At 64.0% G+C, this 25,465-nt stretch overlaps 9 protein-coding genes across 9 annotated transcripts; 5 read left to right on the top strand and 4 right to left on the bottom strand.

Moving 5' to 3' along the window:
* The first annotated feature begins 1,124 nt into the window (after window positions 1-1,124).
* LOC135318159 (scale keratin-like) lies at window positions 1,125-1,508 on the top strand. The gene has a single exon (XM_064475046.1). The coding sequence runs from the start codon at window positions 1,125-1,127 to the stop codon at window positions 1,506-1,508; it is 384 nt and encodes a 127-aa protein (XP_064331116.1).
* A 2,923-nt stretch (window positions 1,509-4,431) lies between these two features.
* LOC135318112 (scale keratin-like) lies at window positions 4,432-5,307 on the bottom strand. The gene is made up of 2 exons (XM_064474956.1): window positions 5,242-5,307; window positions 4,432-4,855 (listed from the first exon to the last, which is right to left on the bottom strand). Exon 2 carries the CDS (start codon window positions 4,832-4,834, stop codon window positions 4,469-4,471), a length of 366 nt encoding a protein of 121 aa, XP_064331026.1. The 5' UTR covers window positions 4,835-4,855; window positions 5,242-5,307; the 3' UTR covers window positions 4,432-4,468.
* A 1,332-nt stretch (window positions 5,308-6,639) lies between these two features.
* On the top strand, window positions 6,640-7,023 carry LOC135318151 (scale keratin-like). Its single transcript, XM_064475030.1, has one exon. It carries the CDS (start codon window positions 6,640-6,642, stop codon window positions 7,021-7,023), a length of 384 nt encoding a protein of 127 aa, XP_064331100.1.
* Window positions 7,024-9,915: 2,892 nt separating this feature from the next.
* Window positions 9,916-10,837, bottom strand: LOC135318158 (scale keratin-like). The gene is made up of 2 exons (XM_064475045.1): window positions 10,772-10,837; window positions 9,916-10,385 (listed from the first exon to the last, which is right to left on the bottom strand). Exon 2 carries the CDS (start codon window positions 10,362-10,364, stop codon window positions 9,981-9,983), a length of 384 nt encoding a protein of 127 aa, XP_064331115.1. The 5' UTR covers window positions 10,365-10,385; window positions 10,772-10,837; the 3' UTR covers window positions 9,916-9,980.
* A 1,332-nt stretch (window positions 10,838-12,169) lies between these two features.
* On the top strand, window positions 12,170-12,553 carry LOC135318147 (scale keratin-like). The gene has a single exon (XM_064475025.1). It carries the CDS (start codon window positions 12,170-12,172, stop codon window positions 12,551-12,553), a length of 384 nt encoding a protein of 127 aa, XP_064331095.1.
* A 2,892-nt stretch (window positions 12,554-15,445) lies between these two features.
* Window positions 15,446-16,367, bottom strand: LOC135318146 (scale keratin-like). The gene is made up of 2 exons (XM_064475024.1): window positions 16,302-16,367; window positions 15,446-15,915 (listed from the first exon to the last, which is right to left on the bottom strand). Exon 2 carries the CDS (start codon window positions 15,892-15,894, stop codon window positions 15,511-15,513), a length of 384 nt encoding a protein of 127 aa, XP_064331094.1. The 5' UTR covers window positions 15,895-15,915; window positions 16,302-16,367; the 3' UTR covers window positions 15,446-15,510.
* A 1,332-nt stretch (window positions 16,368-17,699) lies between these two features.
* LOC135318139 (scale keratin-like) lies at window positions 17,700-18,083 on the top strand. Its single transcript, XM_064475000.1, has one exon. It carries the CDS (start codon window positions 17,700-17,702, stop codon window positions 18,081-18,083), a length of 384 nt encoding a protein of 127 aa, XP_064331070.1.
* Window positions 18,084-20,928: 2,845 nt separating this feature from the next.
* LOC135318135 (scale keratin-like) lies at window positions 20,929-21,899 on the bottom strand. The gene is made up of 2 exons (XM_064474991.1): window positions 21,834-21,899; window positions 20,929-21,447 (listed from the first exon to the last, which is right to left on the bottom strand). Exon 2 carries the CDS (start codon window positions 21,424-21,426, stop codon window positions 21,043-21,045), a length of 384 nt encoding a protein of 127 aa, XP_064331061.1. The 5' UTR covers window positions 21,427-21,447; window positions 21,834-21,899; the 3' UTR covers window positions 20,929-21,042.
* A 1,332-nt stretch (window positions 21,900-23,231) lies between these two features.
* Window positions 23,232-23,615, top strand: LOC135318140 (scale keratin-like). The gene has a single exon (XM_064475001.1). It carries the CDS (start codon window positions 23,232-23,234, stop codon window positions 23,613-23,615), a length of 384 nt encoding a protein of 127 aa, XP_064331071.1.
* The last annotated feature ends 1,850 nt before the right edge of the window (window positions 23,616-25,465 follow it).

Raw genomic sequence — 25,465 nt, 5'->3', positions numbered from 1 at the left:
TTTTCATTATCTCGGTGTGTAAGAGGGCACGCAGCGTGACAAAGGCTGACTGCAAGCGCCCGGCGTGCCACTGCTCCTCGCCAAGGGCTTGGTCTCACGGCGGCCCCGTGCCCTCTTTGCAGAGCCACAGGCAAGACCAGGGTCATGGCACTGGGCAAGAAGGTGGCCTCGCAAAGGACTGCGGCACGCAAGCGACCGCATGACGTATGCCGTGTGGCTATTATCTAGAGAGGCGCGAGGTTACGAAATGCCAAATCAAAGGCACTCCTCTCGGTCACTGCCTGCTCAGCACGATGCATCACTCGCCAGCCCAAGGCAGCCGGCCTCCCTCCGCCCCCAGGCGCTGGCCATCAAGCTCTGCAATCTGGGGGAGAAAGACCACTCATGCGCTTCCGCGGGGTATGTGGTGCAAGGAGCACGGATCCCCACCTGGGCCCACGTGCCTCGGGCTCATGCCAGTCCTGCCAGGCCCTTGCAAGTGTGCCGGGAGCCCCATTGCTGGGGGGCGGTGCTGGGCAGGGGCTGCCCTCGAGCTGCTGGGCAGCTGGGAGCCCCGTCACAATGCCCAGCCACAGCAGCCCACAGCTACGCTGGCCCCATTGGCGCTGGCGCCTCTCCTCCCAGCAGAGCCTGGCTGCGAGCTCAGGGCACAGGTGTCTTCCCAGGGCAGAGCACAAGGCAGGCAGCGAGGAGCTGCAGAAGCAGGGGCCTCTGCTGCCGCGCGCAGCCCCTACGAGGGGGATGCCCGCTCTCCATTAGCCCACGGAGCAGAAAGGGGAGGAGAGCCTCAGAAGGGGCATGTGCTGGACGGGCGAGGGGATGCTGACTCAGGGAGGGCCAGAAGCCCAACAGCCCTGTTGTCATTGGCAGGAGGGAGTGCCGCCTCTGCAGATTGGCCCAGGTGGTGCTGAGCAATGGCAGGGCCGCTATAAAAGCTCTGCCCCTGCCAGGCTCTCCCATCCACTGCTCTGCTTGCCTTCTCCTCTGGGAACAGGGTAAGTCTGCGAGCGGTTCTTCTTCAGACCCCCTGCTCTGCGCCCGACCCCTGCGCCTCGGGTGCTCCCCTCAGCTGCTCTCTTACAACCTCTGCCCTCTCGCAGAGCACCATCAGATCCCGCGCAAAGATGTCTTGCTACGACCTGTGCCCACCAAAAACCAGCGTCGCCGCCCCGCAGCAGGTCGCCGTCCCGCAGCCCATCGCCGAGAGCTGCAACGAGCTGTGCGCCCGCCAGTGCCCCGACTCCACGGCCTTCATCCAGCCGCCCCCCATCGTCGTCACCTTCCCCGGCCCCATCCTCAGCTCCTTCCCCCAGCAAGCCGTGGTGGGCTCCTCCGGAGCACCCGCCTTTGGGGGCTCCCTGGGGCTGGGGGGCCTCTACGGTGCCGGGGCCACGCAGGGCTCGGGGGGCCTCTGCACCTTTGGCAGACCCTACGCTTCTCCCACCTGCAGCCCTTGCGTCTTGCCCCGCTACACCAGGAAGCTGTGGGACACCTGTGGGCCCTGCTAGACCCTGACCCAAAGACCCCGGCACCGCCCCCACACCAAACACCAAGGCCACCGCCACCCAGGCACGGCTGAGCTGGTGGGCACGAGGCACTGAGGAGTGCTGAGCAGCCCCAGCCATCGCCTGGGCAGCTGGCAGTGCCGCTCACCCTTGGCCCTTCTTGCCCTCTTCCCCTGCCCTTTAATCCCCTCCCCTCCCCAGTCCTCCCTGCCCTGGGACGGGGCAGGAGGTGGACCCGAAAGGCCCTGTGGGGCTGCAGGGCCACGTCTTACGGTGCATCCGGAGAGAGAATGGATGCTCTGGGGAAGATCCCTCTGCCTCCCCCAGCACGTGGCAGCCAGCCTCTCTGGGTCTTGCCCACCCTCCCTCTGAGAGCCTCTCCCGCCCCTCTGGGCACAATAAAGATTTCCTGCATCCAAGTCGTGTCTCCCTCCCTCTTTGTGCCCCTTTGGGAGGACCCCGGGGGCCGCGTGCCCGTCAGCTCTGGGAGGGCAAATGCTGAGATGCCCAGGAGAGGTGAGGATGGGCAGCGCTGGGAGAGGGAGGCTGCAGACAGGCAGGGGAGAGGGAGTTTTTGGTTGGGGCTTGCAGGAGCTGGGGAAAGGGCAGAGGGCAGAGAGCAGGCCAGGCGCTGGCAGCGCTCCTTTGCCTGGTCTTCTCAGTGCAGGAGAGACACCGGCACCGCCAGGTCCCGCTGATCCACCGAAGCACGGCAGCACCTCTGGGCGCCTGCGCAGAGGAGGCTGGACGAGAGCCAGCGTTAAACCCGCGCTTGGGAAATGGCTGTCACGTGCTGGAGAGCAGCTTGTTGAGGGTGGGCCCAGGGGGTGCTGCTGGTGGACACCGAGGTGAGCACGAGCCGGCCACGTGCCCGGGGCCAAAGGCAGCCAGCGGGGCCCTGGGCTGCATGCTGAGGAGCATGGGCGGCAGGGGGAGGGAGGGGAGCGTTGCATTTGCCTCAGCACTGGCGAGGCCACCCCTGCGGTGCTGTGTTGAGCCCAGGGCTGCCCAGCACAGGAGAGATGTGTGTCTCCTGGAGAGAGCCCAGCAAAGAGCTGCTCGCCGATGAGCGTGCTGGTTTGGGCTGGGATAGAGTGAATTGCCTTCACAGTAGCTGGGATGGGGCTATGTTCTGGATTTGTGCTGGAAACAGTGTGGATAATCGCAGGACATTTTCCTTCTTGCTGAGGAGATCCGGAGAGAGATGGGACTGTTCATGGTGGTGCAGAGGAGGCTCAGCGGGGCTCACCAATGTGCAGACAAGGCCAGCACGGCCAGCACATGCAGCGGGGAGCTCCCAAGATGATGAGGGTCCTGGAGTGTCTCCCTCATGAGGAAAGGCTGAGAGACGGGGTTTTGTTCATCCGGGAGAAGAGAAGAGTGAGGGGGGATCTCATCAATGCTTCTTAAAATCTGTGAAGGGTGGGTGCCAAGAGGATGGGACTGGACTCTTTTCCTTGGTGCCCAGTGAGAGGACAAGGGGCAATGAGACTATACTGGAAGATGGGAATTTCCACTTAAACATGAGAAAAAACTCCTTTACTGTTCTGGTGTCAGAGCAGTGGGACAGGCTGCCCGGAGACGCTGTGGAGTCTCCTTCCCTGGAGATATTCAAAACCCACGTGGACGCGGTCCTCTGCCCCTGTTCTAGGTGTACGTGTTCAAGCAGGGTGTTTGGACGAGGTGATCTCCAGATTTCCCTTCCAGCCACTTCCAGCCTGTGATTCTGTGGTTGTGTGGTTCTGTGACATGGCTGAAGGGGAGGCTTGAAGACGATGGAGCCAGGCTCATGTGAGAGGTGTCCAGTGCCAGGAGAAGAGTCAATGGTCACCACGTGAAACACAGGAGCCTCTGCCTCAATGTCCCAAAATAATTTTTTCCCTGTGAGGGAGACCGAGCAGTGGCACAGGTTACCCCGTGAGGTGGTGGAGTCTCTGTCCTTGGAGACATGCAGAAGCTGCCTGGCCACGGTGCTGGGCAGCGGGCTGTGGGTGAGCCTGCTGGAGGGGTCAGCATGAGAAGATGCCCTGCAAAGGCTCCTGCCACAGGAGCGTGGCTGTGATTTCTGTGATTTCAGGTGTGCGTCAGAGAAGGGAGGAGCAGCGCGCTTGTTGGTCTGTGCTGGGGGTGATAAGCGGAAGGAGAAAGGGAAGCGGAGAAGGAGAGGGAAGGAGTGGAGGGAAAGGGAAGGGTGGGAGGGAGAAGAAGAAGGCGGGAAGGGGAAAGACAAAGAGGAATGAGGAGGGGAAGGGAATGGGATAAGGAAGAGGAAGGGAAGCCTCCCCTTTGCTTTCTGCCACCACGCCTCTAGTAGAGCCCAGGAGGCAGAAAGGGGCTGGGGTCGTGTCGGGCACGGCCCCCGGCTGGCCTCCAGACCCTGGGTAAGCTGCGCTCCTGCACAAGGAGGCTGGAGGTGTGCAAATGCCGCAGGGCTGTGTGTCCTGCAGGCAGGGGAGCAGCCTGCGTTGAGGCAGGGCCCTTGGAGCTCATCTGCGGGACGGTGTGCGTCCAGAGCTGCCAGGGCTGTGCGGGGGGGGTCTCCCCAAAAGCAGCTGAGCCTGGCTCTGCGGGGGCTGAGAGAGTGCCCTGGTGCAGCTGGCCGGGGCCCCGTGCAGGGCCAGGGAGCCCCGCAGCCGAGGCTGGGCTTTGAAAGGAAAGGCAGAGAGGCAGGCATGGATTGCAGGCTTCTTTTATTGCAGTGCAGGAAAGCGGCCACTGGAGAAAGCCACGTACGAGGGAGGCACGCAGGTTGTCCCTGCAGGCTTTGAGTAAGGTGCTCCTTCAGGCTTCTCGCAGGCGGTGGTCATTGCAGAGACATGCCTGTGGGACGATGGTGCGCATCTGGGCATGGTCGGGAGTAAGGAGGAGGAGGAGGGTCATGGAGAGAGGGTAAGGAGGGGAGAAAGGGGTGAGGAGTGAGTCTGAGTGTCCCAAGGGCTGTGCCAGGGGCTTTGGGTCAGGGTCTAGCAGGGCCCACAGGTGTCCCACAGCTTCCTGGTGTAGCGGGGCAAGACACAAGGGCTGCAGGCGGGAGAAGCGTAGGGTCTGCCAAAGGTGCAGAGGCCCCCCGAGCCCTGCGTGGCCCCGGCACCGTAGAGGCCCCCCAGCCCCAGGGAGCCCCCAAAGGCGGGTGCTCCGGAGGAGCCCACCACGGCTTGCTGGGGGAAGGAGCTGAGGATGGGGCCGGGGAAGGTGACGACGACGGGGGGCGGCTGGATGAAGGCCGTGGAGTCGGGGCACTGGCGGGCGCACAGCTCGTTGCAGCTCTCGGCAATGGGCTGCGGGACAGCGACGCTGGTTTTTGGTGGGCACAGGTCGTAGCAAGACATCTTTGTTGGAGAGAGCTGAGCCTGAAAGACATGGCCCCAAGGACAGGTGTCATGACCGAGGAGGAGATCCTCTGGCCAAGCAGGGCCTTGTTCCCAGGGCTGCCTTGGAGCTGGAGGGGCCAGAGCCACCGCCTTGCCCGCACTGCCCACCGCTTGCCCTTTGCCCAGACAGCCCCCCTCAGCGCCCTGCTCCCCTCACACAGAGGACGCACAAACCCTCCCCGAGAGCAGGGCCTGGCTCTGCACGTCCCGGCCCGAGGCTCCTTCCTCCTCCCGCCGTGGCTCAGCCTGCCCTGGCCGCCCGAGCCTGCTACCAGCACGCCCGCTGCTGTCACTGCTCTCCCGCCCAGGGAGGCCCCACGCTGGCCACTGCCACAGCAGGCAGACAGCGGCAGGCACCCACCTACCCTTTTCCTGAGCAGAGCGAGGCAGGAGCGGCGGATGCCAGCACTGAGCGAGGGCAGCGCTTTTATTGCTGGCCGCCGAGTGCAGGGAGGAGCTGGCCACGCTGGGGACACGTGGCCCACGGTGGCCAAGCCCCTGCCTCCTCCCTGCGTGGCACGGGGCTGTTTTGCTGATGCCGTTTCCTCGCCGGCCCCAACCCGCTCTATCAGCCCCTGCCATCACCCCGCTTGGACGCTTGCCAGCTGCCACCTAATGGGCCAAATGAGCCCCGCTCTCTTTTCATTATCTCGGTGTGTAAGAGGGCACGCAGCGTGACAAAGGCTGACTGCAAGCGCCCGGCGTGCCACTGCTCCTCGCCAAGGGCTTGGTCTCACGGCGGCCCCGTGCCCTCTTTGCAGAGCCACAGGCAAGACCAGGGTCATGGCACTGGGCAAGAAGGCGGCCTCGCAAAGGACTGCGGCACGCAAGCGACCACATGACGTATGCCGTGTGGCTATTATCTAGAGAGGCGCGAGGTTACGAAATGCCAAATCAAAGGCACTCCTCTCGGTCACTGCCTGCTCAGCACGATGCATCACTCGCCAGCCCAAGGCAGCCGGCCTCCCTCCGCCCCCAGGCGCTGGCCATCAAGCTCTGCAATCTGGGGGAGAAAGACCACTCATGCGCTTCCGCGGGGTATGTGGTGCAAGGAGCACGGATCCCCACCTGGGCCCACGTGCCTCGGGCTCATGCCAGTCCTGCCAGGCCCTTGCAAGTGTGCCGGGAGCCCCATTGCTGGGGGGCGGTGCTGGGCAGGGGCTGCCCTCGAGCTGCTGGGCAGCTGGGAGCCCCGTCACAATGCCCAGCCACAGCAGCCCACAGCTACGCTGGCCCCATTGGCGCTGGCGCCTCTCCTCCCAGCAGAGCCTGGCTGCGAGCTCAGGGCACAGGTGTCTTCCCAGGGCAGAGCACAAGGCAGGCAGCGAGGAGCTGCAGAAGCAGGGGCCTCTGCTGCCGCGCGCAGCCCCTACGAGGGGGATGCCCGCTCTCCATTAGCCCACGGAGCAGAAAGGGGAGGAGAGCCTCAGAAGGGGCATGTGCTGGACGGGCGAGGGGATGCTGACTCAGGGAGGGCCAGAAGCCCAACAGCCCTGTTGTCATTGGCAGGAGGGAGTGCCGCCTCTGCAGATTGGCCCAGGTGGTGCTGAGCAATGGCAGGGCCGCTATAAAAGCTCTGCCCCTGCCAGGCTCTCCCATCCACTGCTCTGCTTGCCTTCTCCTCTGGGAACAGGGTAAGTCTGCGAGCGGTTCTTCTTCAGACCCCCTGCTCTGCGCCCGACCCCTGCGCCTCGGGTGCTCCCCTCAGCTGCTCTCTTACAACCTCTGCCCTCTCGCAGAGCACCATCAGATCCCGCGCAAAGATGTCTTGCTACGACCTGTGCCCACCAAAAACCAGCGTCGCCGCCCCGCAGCAGGTCGCCGTCCCGCAGCCCATCGCCGAGAGCTGCAACGAGCTGTGCGCCCGCCAGTGCCCCGACTCCACGGCCTTCATCCAGCCGCCCCCCGTCGTCGTCACCTTCCCCGGCCCCATCCTCAGCTCCTTCCCCCAGCAAGCCGTGGTGGGCTCCTCCGGAGCACCCGCCTTTGGGGGCTCCCTGGGGCTGGGGGGCCTCTACGGTGCCGGGGCCACGCAGGGCTCGGGGGGCCTCTGCACCTTTGGCAGACCCTACGCTTCTCCCACCTGCAGCCCTTGCGTCTTGCCCCGCTACACCAGGAAGCTGTGGGACACCTGTGGGCCCTGCTAGACCCTGACCCAAAGACCCCGGCACCGCCCCCACACCAAACACCAAGGCCACCGCCACCCATGCACGGCTGAGCTGGTGGGCACGAGGCACTGAGGAGTGCTGAGCAGCCTCAGCCATCGCCTGGGCAGCTGGCAGTGCCGCTCACCCTTGGCCCTTCTTGCCCTCTTCCCCTGCCCTTTAATCCCCTCCCCTCCCCAGTCCTCCCTGCCCTGGGACGGGGCAGGAGGTGGACCCGAAAGGCCCTGTGGGGCTGCAGGGCCACGTCTTACGGTGCATCCGGAGAGAGAATGGATGCTCTGGGGAAGATCCCTCTGCCTCCCCCAGCACGTGGCAGCCAGCCTCTCTGGGTCTTGCCCACCCTCCCTCTGAGAGCCTCTCCCGCCCCTCTGGGCACAATAAAGATTTCCTGCATCCAAGTCGTGTCTCCCTCCCTCTTTGTGCCCCTTTGGGAGGACCCCGGGGGCCGCGTGCCCGTCAGCTCTGGGAGGGCAAATGCTGAGATGCCCAGGAGAGGTGAGGATGGGCAGCGCTGGGAGAGGGAGGCTGCAGACAGGCAGGGGAGAGGGAGCTTTTGGTTGGGGCTTGCAGGAGCTGGGGAAAGGGCAGAGGGCAGAGAGCAGGCCAGGCGCTGGCAGCGCTCCTTTGCCTGGTCTTCTCAGTGCAGGAGAGACACCGGCACCGCCAGGTCCCGCTGATCCACCGAAGCACGGCAGCACCTCTGGGCGCCTGCGCAGAGGAGGCTGGACGAGAGCCAGCGTTAAACCCGCGCTTGGGAAATGGCTGTCACGTGCTGGAGAGCAGCTTGTTGAGGGTGGGCCCAGGGGGTGCTGCTGGTGGACACCGAGGTGAGCACGAGCCGGCCACGTGCCCGGGGCCAAAGGCAGCCAGCGGGGCCCTGGGCTGCATGCTGAGGAGCATGGGCGGCAGGGGGAGGGAGGGGAGCGTTGCATTTGCCTCAGCACTGGCGAGGCCACCCCTGCGGTGCTGCGTTGAGCCCAGGGCTGCCCAGCACAGGAGAGATGTGTGTCTCCTGGAGAGAGCCCAGCAAAGAGCTGCTCGCCGATGAGCGTGCTGGTTTGGGCTGGGATAGAGTGAATTGCCTTCACAGTAGCTGGGATGGGGCTATGTTCTGGATTTGTGCTGGAAACAGTGTGGATAATCGCAGGACATTTTCCTTCTTGCTGAGGAGATCCGGAGAGAGATGGGACTGTTCATGGTGGTGCAGAGGAGGCTCAGCGGGGCTCACCAATGTGCAGACAAGGCCAGCACGGCCAGCACATGCAGCGGGGAGCTCCCAAGATGATGAGGGTCCTGGAGTGTCTCCCTCATGAGGAAAGGCTGAGAGACGGGGTTTTGTTCATCCGGGAGAAGAGAAGAGTGAGGGGGGATCTCATCAATGCTTCTTAAAATCTGTGAAGGGTGGGTGCCAAGAGGATGGGACTGGACTCTTTTCCTTGGTGCCCAGTGAGAGGACAAGGGGCAATGAGACTATACTGGAAGATGGGAATTTCCACTTAAACATGAGAAAAAACTCCTTTACTGTTCTGGTGTCAGAGCAGTGGGACAGGCTGCCCGGAGACGCTGTGGAGTCTCCTTCCCTGGAGATATTCAAAACCCACGTGGACGCGGTCCTCTGCCCCTGTTCTAGGTGTACGTGTTCAAGCAGGGTGTTTGGACGAGGTGATCTCCAGATTTCCCTTCCAGCCACTTCCAGCCTGTGATTCTGTGGTTGTGTGGTTCTGTGACATGGCTGAAGGGGAGGCTTGAAGACGATGGAGCCAGGCTCATGTGAGAGGTGTCCAGTGCCAGGAGAAGAGTCAATGGTCACCACGTGAAACACAGGAGCCTCTGCCTCAATGTCCCAAAATAATTTTTTCCCTGTGAGGGAGACCGAGCAGTGGCACAGGTTACCCCGTGAGGTGGTGGAGTCTCTGTCCTTGGAGACATGCAGAAGCTGCCTGGCCACGGTGCTGGGCAGCGGGCTGTGGGTGAGCCTGCTGGAGGGGTCAGCATGAGAAGATGCCCTGCAAAGGCTCCTGCCACAGGAGCGTGGCTGTGATTTCTGTGATTTCAGGTGTGCGTCAGAGAAGGGAGGAGCAGCGCGCGTGTTGGTCTGTGCTGGGGGTGGTAAGCGGAAGGAGAAAGGGAAGCGGAGAAGGAGAGGGAAGGAGTGGAGGGAAAGGGAAGGGTGGGAGGGAGAAGAAGAAGGTGGGAAGGGGAAAGACAAAGAGGAATGAGGAGGGGAAGGGAATGGGATAAGGAAGAGGAAGGGAAGCCTCCCCTTTGCTTTCTGCCACCACGCCTCTAGTAGAGCCAAGGAGGCAGAAAGGGGCTGGGGTCATGTCGGGCACGGCCCCCGGCTGGCCTCCAGACCCTGGGTAAGCTGCGCTCCTGCACAAGGAGGCTGGAGGTGTGCAAATGCCACAGGGCTGTGTGTCCTGCAGGCAGGGGAGCAGCCTGCGTTGAGGCAGGGCGCTTGGAGCTCATCTGCGGGACGGTGTGCGTCCAGAGCTGCCAGGGCTGTGCGGGGGGGTCTCCCCAAAAGCAGCTGAGCCTGGCTCTGCGGGGGCTGAGAGAGTGCCCTGGTGCAGCTGGCCGGGGCCCCGTGCAGGGCCAGGGAGCCCCGCAGCCGAGGCTGGGCTTTGAAAGGAAAGGCAGAGAGGCAGGCATGGATTGCAGGCTTCTTTTATTGCAGTGCAGGAAAGCGGCCACTGGAGAAAGCCACGTACGAGGGAGGCACGCAGGTTGTCCCTGCAGGCTTTGAGTAAGGTGCTCCTTCAGGCTTCTCGCAGGCGGTGGTCATTGCAGAGACATGCCTGTGGGACGATGGTGCGCATCTGGGCATGGTCAGGAGTAAGGAGGAGGAGGAGGGTCATGGAGAGGGTAAGGAGGGGAGAAAGGGGTGAGGAGTGAGTCTGAGTGTCCCAAGGGCTGTGCCAGGGGCTTTGGGTCAGGGTCTAGCAGGGCCCACAGGTGTCCCACAGCTTCCTGGTGTAGCGGGGCAAGACGCAAGGGCTGCAGGTGGGAGAAGCGTAGGGTCTGCCAAAGGTGCAGAGGCCCCCCGAGCCCTGCGTGGCCCCGGCACCGTAGAGGCCCCCCAGCCCCAGGGAGCCCCCAAAGGCGGGTGCTCCGGAGGAGCCCACCACGGCTTGCTGGGGGAAGGAGCTGAGGATGGGGCCGGGGAAGGTGACGACGACGGGGGGCGGCTGGATGAAGGCCGTGGAGTCGGGGCACTGGCGGGCGCACAGCTCGTTGCAGCTCTCGGCAATGGGCTGTGGGACGGCGACCTGCTGCAGGGCGGCGACGCTGGTTTTTGGTGGGCACAGGTCGTAGCAAGACATCTTTGTTGGAGAGAGCTGAGCCTGAAAGACATGGCCCCAAGGACAGGTGTCATGACCGAGGAGGAGATCCTCTGGCCGAGCGGGGCCTTGTTCCCAGGGCTGCCTTGGAGCTGGAAGGGCCAGAGCCACCGCCTTGCCCGCACTGCCCACCGCTTGCCCTTTGCCCAGACAGCCCCCCTCAGCGCCCTGCTCCCCTCACACAGAGGACGCACAAACCCTCCCCGAGAGCAGGGCCTGGCTCTGCACGTCCCGGCCCGAGGCTCCTTCCTCCTCCCGCCGTGGCTCAGCCTGCCCTGGCCGCCCGAGCCTGCTACCAGCACGCCCGCTGCTGTCACTGCTCTCCCGCCCAGGGAGGCCCCACGCTGGCCACTGCCACAGCAGGCAGACAGCGGCAGGCACCCACCTACCCTTTTCCTGAGCAGAGCGAGGCAGGAGCGGCGGATGCCAGCACTGAGCGAGGGCAGCGCTTTTATTGCTGGCCGCCGAGTGCAGGGAGGAGCTGGCCACGCTGGGGACACGTGGCCCACGGTGGCCAAGCCCCTGCCTCCTCCCTGCGTGGCACGGGGCTGTTTTGCTGACGCCGTTTCCTCGCCGGCCCCAACCCACTCTATCAGCCCCTGCCATCACCCCGCTTGGATGCTTGCCAGCTGCCACCTAACGGGCCAAATGAGCCCCGCTCTCTTTTCATTATCTCGGTGTGTAAGAGGGCACGCAGCGTGACAAAGGCTGACTGCAAGCGCCCGGCGTGCCACTGCTCCTCGCCAAGGGCTTGGTCTCACGGCGGCCCCGTGCCCTCTTTGCAGAGCCACAGGCAAGACCAGGGTCATGGCACTGGGCAAGAAGGTGGCCTCGCAAAGGACTGCGGCACGCAAGCGACCGCATGACGTATGCCGTGTGGCTATTATCTAGAGAGGCGCGAGGTTACGAAATGCCAAATCAAAGGCACTCCTCTCGGTCACTGCCTGCTCAGCACGATGCATCACTCGCCAGCCCAAGGCAGCCGGCCTCCCTCCGCCCCCAGGCGCTGGCCATCAAGCTCTGCAATCTGGGGGAGAAAGACCACTCATGCGCTTCCGCGGGGTATGTGGTGCAAGGAGCACGGATCCCCACCTGGGCCCACGTGCCTCGGGCTCATGCCAGTCCTGCCAGGCCCTTGCAAGTGTGCTGGGAGCCCCATTGCTGGGGGGCGGTGCTGGGCAGGGGCTGCCCTCGAGCTGCTGGGCAGCTGGGAGCCCCGTCACAATGCCCAGCCACAGCAGCCCACAGCTACGCTGGCCCCATTGGCGCTGGCGCCTCTCCTCCCAGCAGAGCCTGGCTGCGAGCTCAGGGCACAGGTGTCTTCCCAGGGCAGAGCACAAGGCAGGCAGCGAGGAGCTGCAGAAGCAGGGGCCTCTGCTGCCGCGCGCAGCCCCTACGAGGGGGATGCCCGCTCTCCATTAGCCCACGGAGCAGAAAGGGGAGGAGAGCCTCAGAAGGGGCATGTGCTGGACGGGCGAGGGGATGCTGACTCAGGGAGGGCCAGAAGCCCAACAGCCCTGTTGTCATTGGCAGGAGGGAGTGCCGCCTCTGCAGATTGGCCCAGGTGGTGCTGAGCAATGGCAGGGCCGCTATAAAAGCTCTGCCCCTGCCAGGCTCTCCCATCCACTGCTCTGCTTGCCTTCTCCTCTGGGAACAGGGTAAGTCTGCGAGCGGTTCTTCTTCAGACCCCCTGCTCTGCGCCCGACCCCTGCGCCTCGGGTGCTCCCCTCAGCTGCTCTCTTACAACCTCTGCCCTCTCGCAGAGCACCATCAGATCCCGCGCAAAGATGTCTTGCTACGACCTGTGCCCACCAAAAACCAGCGTCGCCGCCCCGCAGCAGGTCGCCGTCCCGCAGCCCATCGCCGAGAGCTGCAACGAGCTGTGCGCCCGCCAGTGCCCCGACTCCACGGCCTTCATCCAGCCGCCCCCCGTCGTCGTCACCTTCCCCGGCCCCATCCTCAGCTCCTTCCCCCAGCAAGCCGTGGTGGGCTCCTCCGGAGCACCGGCCTTTGGGGGCTCCCTGGGGCTGGGGGGCCTCTACGGTGCCGGGGCCACGCAGGGCTCGGGGGGCCTCTGCACCTTTGGCAGACCCTACGCTTCTCCCACCTGCAGCCCTTGCGTCTTGCCCCGCTACACCAGGAAGCTGTGGGACACCTGTGGGCCCTGCTAGACCCTGACCCAAAGACCCCGGCACCGCCCCCACACCAAACACCAAGGCCACCGCCACCCATGCACGGCTGAGCTGGTGGGCACGAGGCACTGAGGAGTGCTGAGCAGCCCCAGCCATCGCCTGGGCAGCTGGCAGTGCCGCTCACCCTTGGCCCTTCTTGCCCTCTTCCCCTGCCCTTTAATCCCCTCCCCTCCCCAGTCCTCCCTGCCCTGGGACGGGGCAGGAGGTGGACCCGAAAGGCCCTGTGGGGCTGCAGGGCCACGTCTTACGGTGCATCCGGAGAGAGAATGGATGCTCTGGGGAAGATCCCTCTGCCTCCCCCAGCACGTGGCAGCCAGCCTCTCTGGGTCTTGCCCACCCTCCCTCTGAGAGCCTCTCCCGCCCCTCTGGGCACAATAAAGATTTCCTGCATCCAAGTCGTGTCTCCCTCCCTCTTTGTGCCCCTTTGGGAGGACCCCGGGGGCCGCGTGCCCGTCAGCTCTGGGAGGGCAAATGCTGAGATGCCCAGGAGAGGTGAGGATGGGCAGCGCTGGGAGAGGGAGGCTGCAGACAGGCAGGGGAGAGGGAGCTTTTGGTTGGGGCTTGCAGGAGCTGGGGAAAGGGCAGAGGGCAGAGAGCAGGCCAGGCGCTGGCAGCGCTCCTTTGCCTGGTCTTCTCAGTGCAGGAGAGACACCGGCACCGCCAGGTCCCGCTGATCCACCGAAGCACGGCAGCACCTCTGGGCGCCTGCGCAGAGGAGGCTGGACGAGAGCCAGCGTTAAACCCGCGCTTGGGAAATGGCTGTCACGTGCTGGAGAGCAGCTTGTTGAGGGTGGGCCCAGGGGGTGCTGCTGGTGGACACCGAGGTGAGCACGAGCCGGCCACGTGCCCGGGGCCAAAGGCAGCCAGCGGGGCCCTGGGCTGCATGCTGAGGAGCATGGGCGGCAGGGGGAGGGAGGGGAGCGTTGCATTTGCCTCAGCACTGGCGAGGCCACCCCTGCGGTGCTGCGTTGAGCCCAGGGCTGCCCAGCACAGGAGAGATGTGTGTCTCCTGGAGAGAGCCCAGCAAAGAGCTGCTCGCCGATGAGCGTGCTGGTTTGGGCTGGGATAGAGTGAATTGCCTTCACAGTAGCTGGGATGGGGCTATGTTCTGGATTTGTGCTGGAAACAGTGTGGATAATCGCAGGACATTTTCCTTCTTGCTGAGGAGATCCGGAGAGAGATGGGACTGTTCATGGTGGTGCAGAGGAGGCTCAGCGGGGCTCACCAATGTGCAGACAAGGCCAGCACGGCCAGCACATGCAGCGGGGAGCTCCCAAGATGATGAGGGTCCTGGAGTGTCTCCCTCATGAGGAAAGGCTGAGAGACGGGGTTTTGTTCATCCGGGAGAAGAGAAGAGTGAGGGGGGATCTCATCAATGCTTCTTAAAATCTGTGAAGGGTGGGTGCCAAGAGGATGGGACTGGACTCTTTTCCTTGGTGCCCAGTGAGAGGACAAGGGGCAATGAGACTATACTGGAAGATGGGAATTTCCACTTAAACATGAGAAAAAACTCCTTTACTGTTCTGGTGTCAGAGCAGTGGGACAGGCTGCCCGGAGACGCTGTGGAGTCTCCTTCCCTGGAGATATTCAAAACCCACGTGGACGCGGTCCTCTGCCCCTGTTCTAGGTGTACGTGTTCAAGCAGGGTGTTTGGACGAGGTGATCTCCAGATTTCCCTTCCAGCCACTTCCAGCCTGTGATTCTGTGGTTGTGTGGTTCTGTGACATGGCTGAAGGGGAGGCTTGAAGACGATGGAGCCAGGCTCATGTGAGAGGTGTCCAGTGCCAGGAGAAGAGTCAATGGTCACCACGTGAAACACAGGAGCCTCTGCCTCAATGTCCCAAAATAATTTTTTCCCTGTGAGGGAGACCGAGCAGTGGCACAGGTTACCCCGTGAGGTGGTGGAGTCTCTGTCCTTGGAGACATGCAGAAGCTGCCTGGCCACGGTGCTGGGCAGCGGGCTGTGGGTGAGCCTGCTGGAGGGGTCAGCATGAGAAGATGCCCTGCAAAGGCTCCTGCCACAGGAGCGTGGCTGTGATTTCTGTGATTTCAGGTGTGCGTCAGAGAAGGGAGGAGCAGCGCGCGTGTTGGTCTGTGCTGGGGGTGGTAAGCGGAAGGAGAAAGGGAAGCGGAGAAGGAGAGGGAAGGAGTGGAGGGAAAGGGAAGGGTGGGAGGGAGAAGAAGAAGGTGGGAAGGGGAAAGACAAAGAGGAATGAGGAGGGGAAGGGAATGGGATAAGGAAGAGGAAGGGAAGCCTCCCCTTTGCTTTCTGCCACCACGCCTCTAGTAGAGCCAAGGAGGCAGAAAGGGGCTGGGGTCATGTCGGGCACGGCCCCCGGCTGGCCTCCAGACCCTGGGTAAGCTGCGCTCCTGCACAAGGAGGCTGGAGGTGTGCAAATGCCACAGGGCTGTGTGTCCTGCAGGCAGGGGAGCAGCCTGCGTTGAGGCAGGGCGCTTGGAGCTCATCTGCGGGACGGTGTGCGTCCAGAGCTGCCAGGGCTGTGCGGGGGGGTCTCCCCAAAAGCAGCTGAGCCTGGCTCTGCGGGGGCTGAGAGAGTGCCCTGGTGCAGCTGGCCGGGGCCCCGTGCAGGGCCAGGGAGCCCCGCAGCCGAGGCTGGGCTTTGAAAGGAAAGGCAGAGAGGCAGGCATAGATTGCAGGCTTCTTTTATTGCAGTGCAGGAAAGCGGCCACTGGAGAAAGCCACGTACGAGGGAGGCACGCAGGTTGTCCCTGCAGGCTTTGAGTAAGGTGCTCCTTCAGGCTTCTCGCAGGCGGTGGTCATTGCAGAGACATGCCTGTGGGACGATGGTGCGCATCTGGGCATGGTCAGGAGTAAGGAGGAGGAGGAGGGTCATGGAGAGGGTAAGGAGGGGAGAAAGGGGTGAGGAGTGAGTCTGAGTGTCCCAAGGGCTGTGCCAGGGGCTTTGGGTCAGGGTCTAGCAGGGCCCACAGGTGTCCCACAGCTTCCTGGTGTAGCGGGGCAAGACGCAAGGGCTGCAGGTGGGAGAAGCGTAGGGTCTGCCAAAGGTGCAGAGGCCCCCCGAGCCCTGCGTGGCCCCGGCACCGTAGAGGCCCCCCAGCCCCAGGGAGCCCCCAAAGGCGGGTGCTCCGGAGGAGCCCACCACGGCTTGCTGGGGGAAGGAGCTGAGGATGGGGCCGGGGAAGGTGACGACGACGGGGGGCGGCTGGATGAAGGCCGTGGAGTCGGGGCACTGGCGGGCGCACAGCTCGTTGCAGCTCTCGGCAATGGGCTGTGGGACGGCGACCTGCTGCAGGGCGGCGACGCTGGTTTTTGGTGGGCACAGGTCGTAGCAAGACATCTTTGTTGGAGAGAGCTGAGCCTGAAAGACATGGCCCCAAGGACAGGTGTCATGACCGAGGAGGAGATCCTCTGGCCGAGCGGGGCCTTGTTCCCAGGGCTGCCTTGGAGCTGGAAGGGCCAGAGCCACCGCCTTGCCCGCACTGCCCACCGCTTGCCCTTTGCCCAGACAGCCCCCCTCAGCGCCCTGCTCCCCTCACACAGAGGACGCACAAACCCTCCCCGAGAGCAGGGCCTGGCTCTGCACGTCCCGGCCCGAGGCTCCTTCCTCCTCCCGCCGTGGCTCAGCCTGCCCTGGCCGCCCGAGCCTGCTACCAGCACGCCCGCTGCTGTCACTGCTCTCCCGCCCAGGGAGGCCCCACGCTGGCCACTGCCACAGCAGGCAGACAGCGGCAGGCACCCACCTACCCTTTTCCTGAGCAGAGCGAGGCAGGAGCGGCGGATGCCAGCACTGAGCGAGGGCAGCGCTTTTATTGCTGGCCGCCGAGTGCAGGGAGGAGCTGGCCACGCTGGGGACACGTGGCCCACGGTGGCCAAGCCCCTGCCTCCTCCCTGCGTGGCACGGGGCTGTTTTGCTGACGCCGTTTCCTCGCCGGCCCCAACCCACTCTATCAGCCCCTGCCATCACCCCGCTTGGATGCTTGCCAGCTGCCACCTAACGGGCCAAATGAGCCCCGCTCTCTTTTCATTATCTCGGTGTGTAAGAGGGCACGCAGCGTGACAAAGGCTGACTGCAAGCGCCCGGCGTGCCACTGCTCCTCGCCAAGGGCTTGGTCTCACGGCGGCCCCGTGCCCTCTTTGCAGAGCCACAGGCAAGACCAGGGTCATGGCACTGGGCAAGAAGGTGGCCTCGCAAAGGACTGCGGCACGCAAGCGACCGCATGACGTATGCCGTGTGGCTATTATCTAGAGAGGCGCGAGGTTACGAAATGCCAAATCAAAGGCACTCCTCTCGGTCACTGCCTGCTCAGCACGATGCATCACTCGCCAGCCCAAGGCAGCCGGCCTCCCTCCGCCCCCAGGCGCTGGCCATCAAGCTCTGCAATCTGGGGGAGAAAGACCACTCATGCGCTTCCGCGGGGTATGTGGTGCAAGGAGCACGGATCCCCACCTGGGCCCACGTGCCTCGGGCTCATGCCAGTCCTGCCAGGCCCTTGCAAGTGTGCTGGGAGCCCCATTGCTGGGGGGCGGTGCTGGGCAGGGGCTGCCCTCGAGCTGCTGGGCAGCTGGGAGCCCCGTCACAATGCCCAGCCACAGCAGCCCACAGCTACGCTGGCCCCATTGGCGCTGGCGCCTCTCCTCCCAGCAGAGCCTGGCTGCGAGCTCAGGGCACAGGTGTCTTCCCAGGGCAGAGCACAAGGCAGGCAGCGAGGAGCTGCAGAAGCAGGGGCCTCTGCTGCCGCGCGCAGCCCCTACGAGGGGGATGCCCGCTCTCCATTAGCCCACGGAGCAGAAAGGGGAGGAGAGCCTCAGAAGGGGCATGTGCTGGACGGGCGAGGGGATGCTGACTCAGGGAGGGCCAGAAGCCCAACAGCCCTGTTGTCATTGGCAGGAGGGAGTGCCGCCTCTGCAGATTGGCCCAGGTGGTGCTGAGCAATGGCAGGGCCGCTATAAAAGCTCTGCCCCTGCCAGGCTCTCCCATCCACTGCTCTGCTTGCCTTCTCCTCTGGGAACAGGGTAAGTCTGCGAGCGGTTCTTCTTCAGACCCCCTGCTCTGCGCCCGACCCCTGCGCCTCGGGTGCTCCCCTCAGCTGCTCTCTTACAACCTCTGCCCTCTCGCAGAGCACCATCAGATCCCGCGCAAAGATGTCTTGCTACGACCTGTGCCCACCAAAAACCAGCGTCGCCGCCCCGCAGCAGGTCGCCGTCCCGCAGCCCATCGCCGAGAGCTGCAACGAGCTGTGCGCCCGCCAGTGCCCCGACTCCACGGCCTTCATCCAGCCGCCCCCCGTCGTCGTCACCTTCCCCGGCCCCATCCTCAGCTCCTTCCCCCAGCAAGCCGTGGTGGGCTCCTCCGGAGCACCGGCCTTTGGGGGCTCCCTGGGGCTGGGGGGCCTCTACGGTGCCGGGGCCACGCAGGGCTCGGGGGGCCTCTGCACCTTTGGCAGACCCTACGCTTCTCCCGCCTGCAGCCCTTGCGTCTTGCCCCGCTACACCAGGAAGCTGTGGGACACCTGTGGGCCCTGCTAGACCCTGACCCAAAGACCCCGGCACCGCCCCCACACCAAACACCAAGGCCACCGCCACCCATGCACGGCTGAGCTGGTGGGCACGAGGCACTGAGGAGTGCTGAGCAGCCCCAGCCATCGCCTGGGCAGCTGGCAGTGCCGCTCACCCTTGGCCCTTCTTGCCCTCTTCCCCTGCCCTCGAATCCCCTCCCTTCCCCAGTCCTCCCTGCCCTGGGACGGGGCAGGAGGTGGACCCGAAAGGCCCTGTGGGGCTGCAGGGCCACGTCTTACGGGGCATCCGGAGAGAGAATGGATGCTCTGGGGAAGATCCCTCTGCCTCCCCCAACACGTGGCAGCCAGCCTCTCTGGGTCTTGCCCACCCTCCCTCTGAGAGCCTCTCCCGCCCCTCTGGGCACAATAAAGATTTCCTGCATCCAAGTCGTGTCTCCCTCCCTCTTTGTGCCCCTTTGGGAGGACCCCGGGGGCCGCGTGCCCGTCAGCTCTGGGAGGGCAAATGCTGAGATGCCCAGGAGAGGTGAGGATGGGCAGCGCTGGGAGAGGGAGGCTGCAGACAGGCAGGGGAGAGGGAGCTTTTGGTTGGGGCTTGCAGGAGCTGGGGAAAGGGCAGAGGGCAGAGAGCAGGCCAGGCGCTGGCAGCGCTCCTTTGCCTGGTCTTCTCAGTGCAGGAGAGACACCGGCACCGCCAGGTCCCGCTGATCCACCGAAGCACGGCAGCACCTCTGGGCGCCTGCGCAGAGGAGGCTGGACGAGAGCCAGCGTTAAACCCGCGCTTGGGAAATGGCTGTCACGTGCTGGAGAGCAGCTTGTTGAGGGTGGGCCCAGGGGGTGCTGCTGGTGGACACCGAGGTGAGCACGAGCCGGCCACGTGCCCGGGGCCAAAGGCAGCCAGCGGGGCCCTGGGCTGCATGCTGAGGAGCATGGGCGGCAGGGGGAGGGAGGGGAGCGTTGCATTTGCCTCAGCACTGGCGAGGCCACCCCTGCGGTGCTGCGTTGAGCCCAGGGCTGCCCAGCACAGGAGAGATGTGTGTCTCCTGGAGAGAGCCCAGCAAAGAGCTGCTCGCCGATGAGCGTGCTGGTTTGGGCTGGGATAGAGTGAATTGCCTTCACAGTAGCTGGGATGGGGCTATGTTCTGGATTTGTGCTGGAAACAGTGTGGATAATCGCAGGACATTTTCCTTCTTGCTGAGGAGATCCGGAGAGAGATGGGACTGTTCATGGTGGTGCAGAGGAGGCTCAGCGGGGCTCACCAATGTGCAGACAAGGCCAGCACGGCCAGCACATGCAGCGGGGAGCTCCCAAGATGATGAGGGTCCTGGAGTGTCTCCCTCATGAGGAAAGGCTGAGAGACGGGGTTTTGTTCATCCGGGAGAAGAGAAGAGTGAGGGGGGATCTCATCAATGCTTCTTAAAATCTGTGAAGGGTGGGTGCCAAGAGGATGGGACTGGACTCTTTTCCTTGGTGCCCAGTGAGAGGACAAGGGGCAATGAGACTATACTGGAAGATGGGAATTTCCACTTAAACATGAGAAAAAACTCCTTTACTGTTCTGGTGTCAGAGCAGTGGGACAGGCTGCCCGGAGACGCTGTGGAGTCTCCTTCCCTGGAGATATTCAAAACCCACGTGGACGCGGTCCTCTGCCCCTGTTCTAGGTGTACGTGTTCAAGCAGGGTGTTTGGACGAGGTGATCTCCAGATTTCCCTTCCAGCCACTTCCAGCCTGTGATTCTGTGGTTGTGTGGTTCTGTGACATGGCTGAAGGGGAGGCTTGAAGACGATGGAGCCAGGCTCATGTGAGAGGTGTCCAGTGCCAGGAGAAGAGTCAATGGTCACCACGTGAAACACAGGAGCCTCTGCCTCAATGTCCCAAAATAATTTTTTCCCTGTGAGGGAGACCGAGCAGTGGCACAGGTTACCCCGTGAGGTGGTGGAGTCTCTGTCCTTGGAGACATGCAGAAGCTGCCTGGCCACGGTGCTGGGCAGCGGGCTGTGGGTGAGCCTGCTGGAGGGGTCAGCATGAGAAGATGCCCTGCAAAGGCTCCTGCCACAGGAGCGTGGCTGCGATTTCTGTGATTTCAGGTGTGCGTCAGAGAAGGGAGGAGCAGCGCGCGTGTTGGTCTGTGCTGGGGGTGGTAAGCGGAAGGAGAAAGGGAAGCGGAGAAGGAGAGGGAAGGAGTGGAGGGAAAGGGAAGGGTGGGAGGGAGAAGAAGAAGGCGGGAAGGGGAAAGACAAAGAGGAATGAGGAGGGGAAGGGAATGGGATAAGGAAGAGGAAGGGAAGCCTCCCCTTTGCTTTCTGCCACCACGCCTCTAGTAGAGCCAAGGAGGCAGAAAGGGGCTGGGGTCATGTCGGGCACGGCCCCCGGCTGGCCTCCAGACCCTGGGTAAGCTGCGCTCCTGCACAAGGAGGCTGGAGGTGTGCAAATGCCGCAGGGCTGTGTGTCCTGCAGGCAGGGGAGCAGCCTGCGTTGAGGCAGGGCGCTTGGAGCTCATCTGCGGGACGGTGTGCGTCCAGAGCTGCCAGGGCTGTGCGGGGGGGTCTCCCCAAAAGCAGCTGAGCCTGGCTCTGCGGGGGCTGAGAGAGTGCCCTGGTGCAGCTGGCCGGGGCCCCGTGCAGGGCCAGGGAGCCCCGCAGCCGAGGCTGGGCTTTGAAAGGAAAGGCAGAGAGGCAGGCATGGATTGCAGGCTTCTTTTATTGCAGTGCAGGAAAGCGGCCACTGGAGAAAGCCACGTACGAGGGAGGCACGCAGGTTGTCCCTGCAGGCTTTGAGTAAGGTGCTCCTTCAGGCTTCTCGCAGGCGGTGGTCATTGCAGAGACATGCCTGTGGGACGATGGTACGCATCTGGGCATGGTCGGGAGTAAGGAGGAGGAGGAGGGTCATGGAGAGAGGGTAAGGAGGGGAGAAAGGGGTGAGGAGTGAGTCTGAGTGTCCCAAGGGCTGTGCCAGGGGCTTTGGGTCAGGGTCTAGCAGGGCCCACAGGTGTCCCACAGCTTCCTGGTGTAGCGGGGCAAGACACAAGGGCTGCAGGCGGGAGAAGCGTAGGGTCTGCCAAAGGTGCAGAGGCCCCCCGAGCCCTGCGTGGCCCCGGCACCGTAGAGGCCCCCCAGCCCCAGGGAGCCCCCAAAGGCGGGTGCTCCGGAGGAGCCCACCACGGCTTGCTGGGGGAAGGAGCTGAGGATGGGGCCGGGAAAGGTGACGACGACGGGGGGCGGCTGGATGAAGGCCGTGGAGTCAGGGCACTGGCGGGCGCACAGCTCGTTGCAGCTCTCGGCGATGGGCTGCGGGACGGCGACCTGCTGCGGGGCGGCGACACTGGTTTTTGGTGGGCACAGGTCGTAGCAAGACATCTTTGTTGGAGAGAGCTGAGCCTGAAAGACATGGCCCCAAGGACAGGTGTCATGACCGAGGAGGAGATCCTCTGGCCGAGCAGGGCCTTGTTCCCAGGGCTGCCTTGGAGCTGGAGGGGCCAGAGCCACCGCCTTGCCCGCACTGCCCACCGCTTGCCCTTTGCCCAGACAGCCCCCCTCAGCGCCCTGCTCCCCTCACACAGAGGACGCACAAACCCTCCCCGAGAGCAGGGCCTGGCTCTGCACGTCCCGGCCCGAGGCTCCTTCCTCCTCCCGCCGTGGCTCAGCCTGCCCTGGCCGCCCGAGCCTGCTACCAGCACGCCCGCTGCTGTCACTGCTCTCCCGCCCAGGGAGGCCCCACGCTGGCCACTGCCACAGCAGGCAGACAGCGGCAGGCACCCACCTACCCTTTTCCTGAGCAGAGCGAGGCAGGAGCGGCGGATGCCAGCACTGAGCGAGGGCAGCGCTTTTATTGCTGGCCGCCGAGTGCAGGGAGGAGCTGGCCACGCTGGGGACACGTGGCCCACGGTGGCCAAGCCCCTGCCTCCTCCCTGCGTGGCACGGGGCTGTTTTGCTGACGCCGTTTCCTCGCCGGCCCCAACCCGCTCTATCAGCCCCTGCCATCACCCCGCTTGGACGCTTGCCAGCTGCCACCTAATGGGCCAAATGAGCCTCGCTCTCTTTTCATTATCTCGGTGTGTAAGAGGGCACGCAGCGTGACAAAGGCTGACTGCAAGCGCCCGGCGTGCCACTGCTCCTCGCCAAGGGCTTGGTCTCACGGCGGCCCCGTGCCCTCTTTGCAGAGCCACAGGCAAGACCAGGGTCATGGCACTGGGCAAGAAGGTGGCCTCGCAAAGGACTGTGGCACGCAAGCGACCGCATGACGTATGCCGTGTGGCTATTATCTAGAGAGGCGCGAGGTTACGAAATGCCAAATCAAAGGCACTCCTCTCGGTCACTGCCTGCTCAGCACGATGCATCACCTGCCAGCCCAAGGCAGCCGGCCTCCCTCCGCCCCCAGGCGCTGGCCATCAAGCTCTGCAATCTGGGGGAGAAAGACCACTCATGCGCTTCCGCGGGGTATGTGGTGCAAGGAGCACGGATCCCCACCTGGGCCCACGTGCCTCGGGCTCATGCCAGTCCTGCCAGGCCCTTGCAAGTGTGCTGGGAGCCCCATTGCTGGGGGGCGGTGCTGGGCAGGGGCTGCCCTCGAGCTGCTGGGCAGCTGGGAGCCCCGTCACAATGCCCAGCCACAGCAGCCCACAGCTACGCTGGCCCCATTGGCGCTGGCGCCTCTCCTCCCAGCAGAGCCTGGCTGCGAGCTCAGGGCACAGGTGTCTTCCCAGGGCAGAGCACAAGGCAGGCAGCGAGGAGCTGCAGAAGCAGGGGCCTCTGCTGCCGCGCGCAGCCCCTACGAGGGGGATGCCCGCTCTCCATTAGCCCACGGAGCAGAAAGGGGAGGAGAGCCTCAGAAGGGGCATGTGCTGGACGGGCGAGGGGATGCTGACTCAGGGAGGGCCAGAAGCCCAACAGCCCTGTTGTCATTGGCAGGAGGGAGTGCCGCCTCTGCAGATTGGCCCAGGTGGTGCTGAGCAATGGCAGGGCCGCTATAAAAGCTCTGCCCCTGCCAGGCTCTCCCATCCACTGCTCTGCTTGCCTTCTCCTCTGGGAACAGGGTAAGTCTGCGAGCGGTTCTTCTTCAGACCCCCTGCTCTGCGCCCGACCCCTGCGCCTCGGGTGCTCCCCTCAGCTGCTCTCTTACAACCTCTGCCCTCTCGCAGAGCACCATCAGATCCCGCGCAAAGATGTCTTGCTACGACCTGTGCCCACCAAAAACCAGCGTCGCCGCCCCGCAGCAGGTCGCCGTCCCGCAGCCCATCGCCGAGAGCTGCAACGAGCTGTGCGCCCGCCAGTGCCCCGACTCCACGGCCTTCATCCAGCCGCCCCCCGTCGTCGTCACCTTCCCCGGCCCCATCCTCAGCTCCTTCCCCCAGCAAGCCGTGGTGGGCTCCTCCGGAGCACCGGCCTTTGGGGGCTCCCTGGGGCTGGGGGGCCTCTACGGTGCCGGGGCCACGCAGGGCTCGGGGGGCCTCTGCACCTTTGGCAGACCCTACGCTTCTCCCGCCTGCAGCCCTTGCGTCTTGCCCCGCTACACCAGGAAGCTGTGGGACACCTGTGGGCCCTGCTAGACCCTGACCCAAAGACCCCGGCACCGCCCCCACACCAAACACCAAGGCCACCGCCACCCATGCACGGCTGAGCTGGTGGGCACGAGGCACTGAGGAGTGCTGAGCAGCCCCAGCCATCGCCTGGGCAGCTGGCAGTGCCGCTCACCCTTGGCCCTTCTTGCCCTCTTCCCCTGCCCTCGAATCCCCTCCCTTCCCCAGTCCTCCCTGCCCTGGGACGGGGCAGGAGGTGGACCCGAAAGGCCCTGTGGGGCTGCAGGGCCACGTCTTACGGGGCATCCGGAGAGAGAATGGATGCTCTGGGGAAGATCCCTCTGCCTCCCCCAACACGTGGCAGCCAGCCTCTCTGGGTCTTGCCCACCCTCCCTCTGAGAGCCTCTCCCGCCCCTCTGGGCACAATAAAGATTTCCTGCATCCAAGTCGTGTCTCCCTCCCTCTTTGTGCCCCTTTGGGAGGACCCCGGGGGCCGCGTGCCCGTCAGCTCTGGGAGGGCAAATGCTGAGATGCCCAGGAGAGGTGAGGATGGGCAGCGCTGGGAGAGGGAGGCTGCAGACAGGCAGGGGAGAGGGAGCTTTTGGTTGGGGCTTGCAGGAGCTGGGGAAAGGGCAGAGGGCAGAGAGCAGGCCAGGCGCTGGCAGCGCTCCTTTGCCTGGTCTTCTCAGTGCAGGAGAGACACCGGCACCGCCAGGTCCCGCTGATCCACCGAAGCACGGCAGCACCTCTGGGCGCCTGCGCAGAGGAGGCTGGACGAGAGCCAGCGTTAAACCCGCGCTTGGGAAATGGCTGTCACGTGCTGGAGAGCAGCTTGTTGAGGGTGGGCCCAGGGGGTGCTGCTGGTGGACACCGAGGTGAGCACGAGCCGGCCACGTGCCCGGGGCCAAAGGCAGCCAGCGGGGCCCTGGGCTGCATGCTGAGGAGCATGGGCGGCAGGGGGAGGGAGGGGAGCGTTGCATTTGCCTCAGCACTGGCGAGGCCACCCCTGCGGTGCTGTGTTGAGCCCAGGGCTGCCCAGCACAGGAGAGATGTGTGTCTCCTGGAGAGAGCCCAGCAAAGAGCTGCTCGCCGATGAGCGTGCTGGTTTGGGCTGGGATAGAGTGAATTGCCTTCACAGTAGCTGGGATGGGGCTATGTTCTGGATTTGTGCTGGAAACAGTGTGGATAATCGCAGGACATTTTCCTTCTTGCTGAGGAGATCCGGAGAGAGATGGGACTGTTCATGGTGGTGCAGAGGAGGCTCAGCGGGGCTCACCAATGTGCAGACAAGGCCAGCACGGCCAGCACATGCAGCGGGGAGCTCCCAAGATGATGAGGGTCCTGGAGTGTCTCCCTCATGAGGAAAGGCTGAGAGACGGGGTTTTGTTCATCCGGGAGAAGAGAAGAGTGAGGGGGGATCTCATCAATGCTTCTTAAAATCTGTGAAGGGTGGGTGCCAAGAGGATGGGACTGGACTCTTTTCCTTGGTGCCCAGTGAGAGGACAAGGGGCAATGAGACTATACTGGAAGATGGGAATTTCCACTTAAACATGAGAAAAAACTCCTTTACTGTTCTGGTGTCAGAGCAGTGGGACAGGCTGCCCGGAGACGCTGTGGAGTCTCCTTCCCTGGAGATATTCAAAACCCACGTGGACGCGGTCCTCTGCCCCTGTTCTAGGTGTACGTGTTCAAGCAGGGTGTTTGGACGAGGTGATCTCCAGATTTCCCTTCCAGCCACTTCCAGCCTGTGATTCTGTGGTTGTGTGGTTCTGTGACATGGCTGAAGGGGAGGCTTGAAGACGATGGAGCCAGGCTCATGTGAGAGGTGTCCAGTGCCAGGAGAAGAGTCAATGGTCACCACGTGAAACACAGGAGCCTCT

Source organism: Phalacrocorax carbo, chromosome 28 (genome assembly GCF_963921805.1).
Source record: "Phalacrocorax carbo chromosome 28, bPhaCar2.1, whole genome shotgun sequence".
NCBI classification, from domain to species: domain Eukaryota; kingdom Metazoa; phylum Chordata; class Aves; order Suliformes; family Phalacrocoracidae; genus Phalacrocorax; species Phalacrocorax carbo.
The sequence above is the reverse complement of the archived record's forward strand: the minus strand, read 5'-3'. Positions and strand labels throughout refer to the sequence as shown.

What these genes read in the sequence shown, in the direction of transcription:
- LOC135318159 (XM_064475046.1), top strand. Translation starts at nt 1,125, where the DNA reads ATGTCTTGCTACGACCTGTGCCCACCAAAAACCAGCGTCGCCGCCCCG.
- LOC135318146 (XM_064475024.1), bottom strand. Translation starts at nt 15,894, where the DNA reads ATGTCTTGCTACGACCTGTGCCCACCAAAAACCAGCGTCGCCGCCCTG.
- LOC135318112 (XM_064474956.1), bottom strand. Translation starts at nt 4,834, where the DNA reads ATGTCTTGCTACGACCTGTGCCCACCAAAAACCAGCGTCGCTGTCCCG.
- LOC135318140 (XM_064475001.1), top strand. Translation starts at nt 23,232, where the DNA reads ATGTCTTGCTACGACCTGTGCCCACCAAAAACCAGCGTCGCCGCCCCG.
- LOC135318135 (XM_064474991.1), bottom strand. Translation starts at nt 21,426, where the DNA reads ATGTCTTGCTACGACCTGTGCCCACCAAAAACCAGTGTCGCCGCCCCG.
- LOC135318147 (XM_064475025.1), top strand. Translation starts at nt 12,170, where the DNA reads ATGTCTTGCTACGACCTGTGCCCACCAAAAACCAGCGTCGCCGCCCCG.
- LOC135318158 (XM_064475045.1), bottom strand. Translation starts at nt 10,364, where the DNA reads ATGTCTTGCTACGACCTGTGCCCACCAAAAACCAGCGTCGCCGCCCTG.
- LOC135318151 (XM_064475030.1), top strand. Translation starts at nt 6,640, where the DNA reads ATGTCTTGCTACGACCTGTGCCCACCAAAAACCAGCGTCGCCGCCCCG.
- LOC135318139 (XM_064475000.1), top strand. Translation starts at nt 17,700, where the DNA reads ATGTCTTGCTACGACCTGTGCCCACCAAAAACCAGCGTCGCCGCCCCG.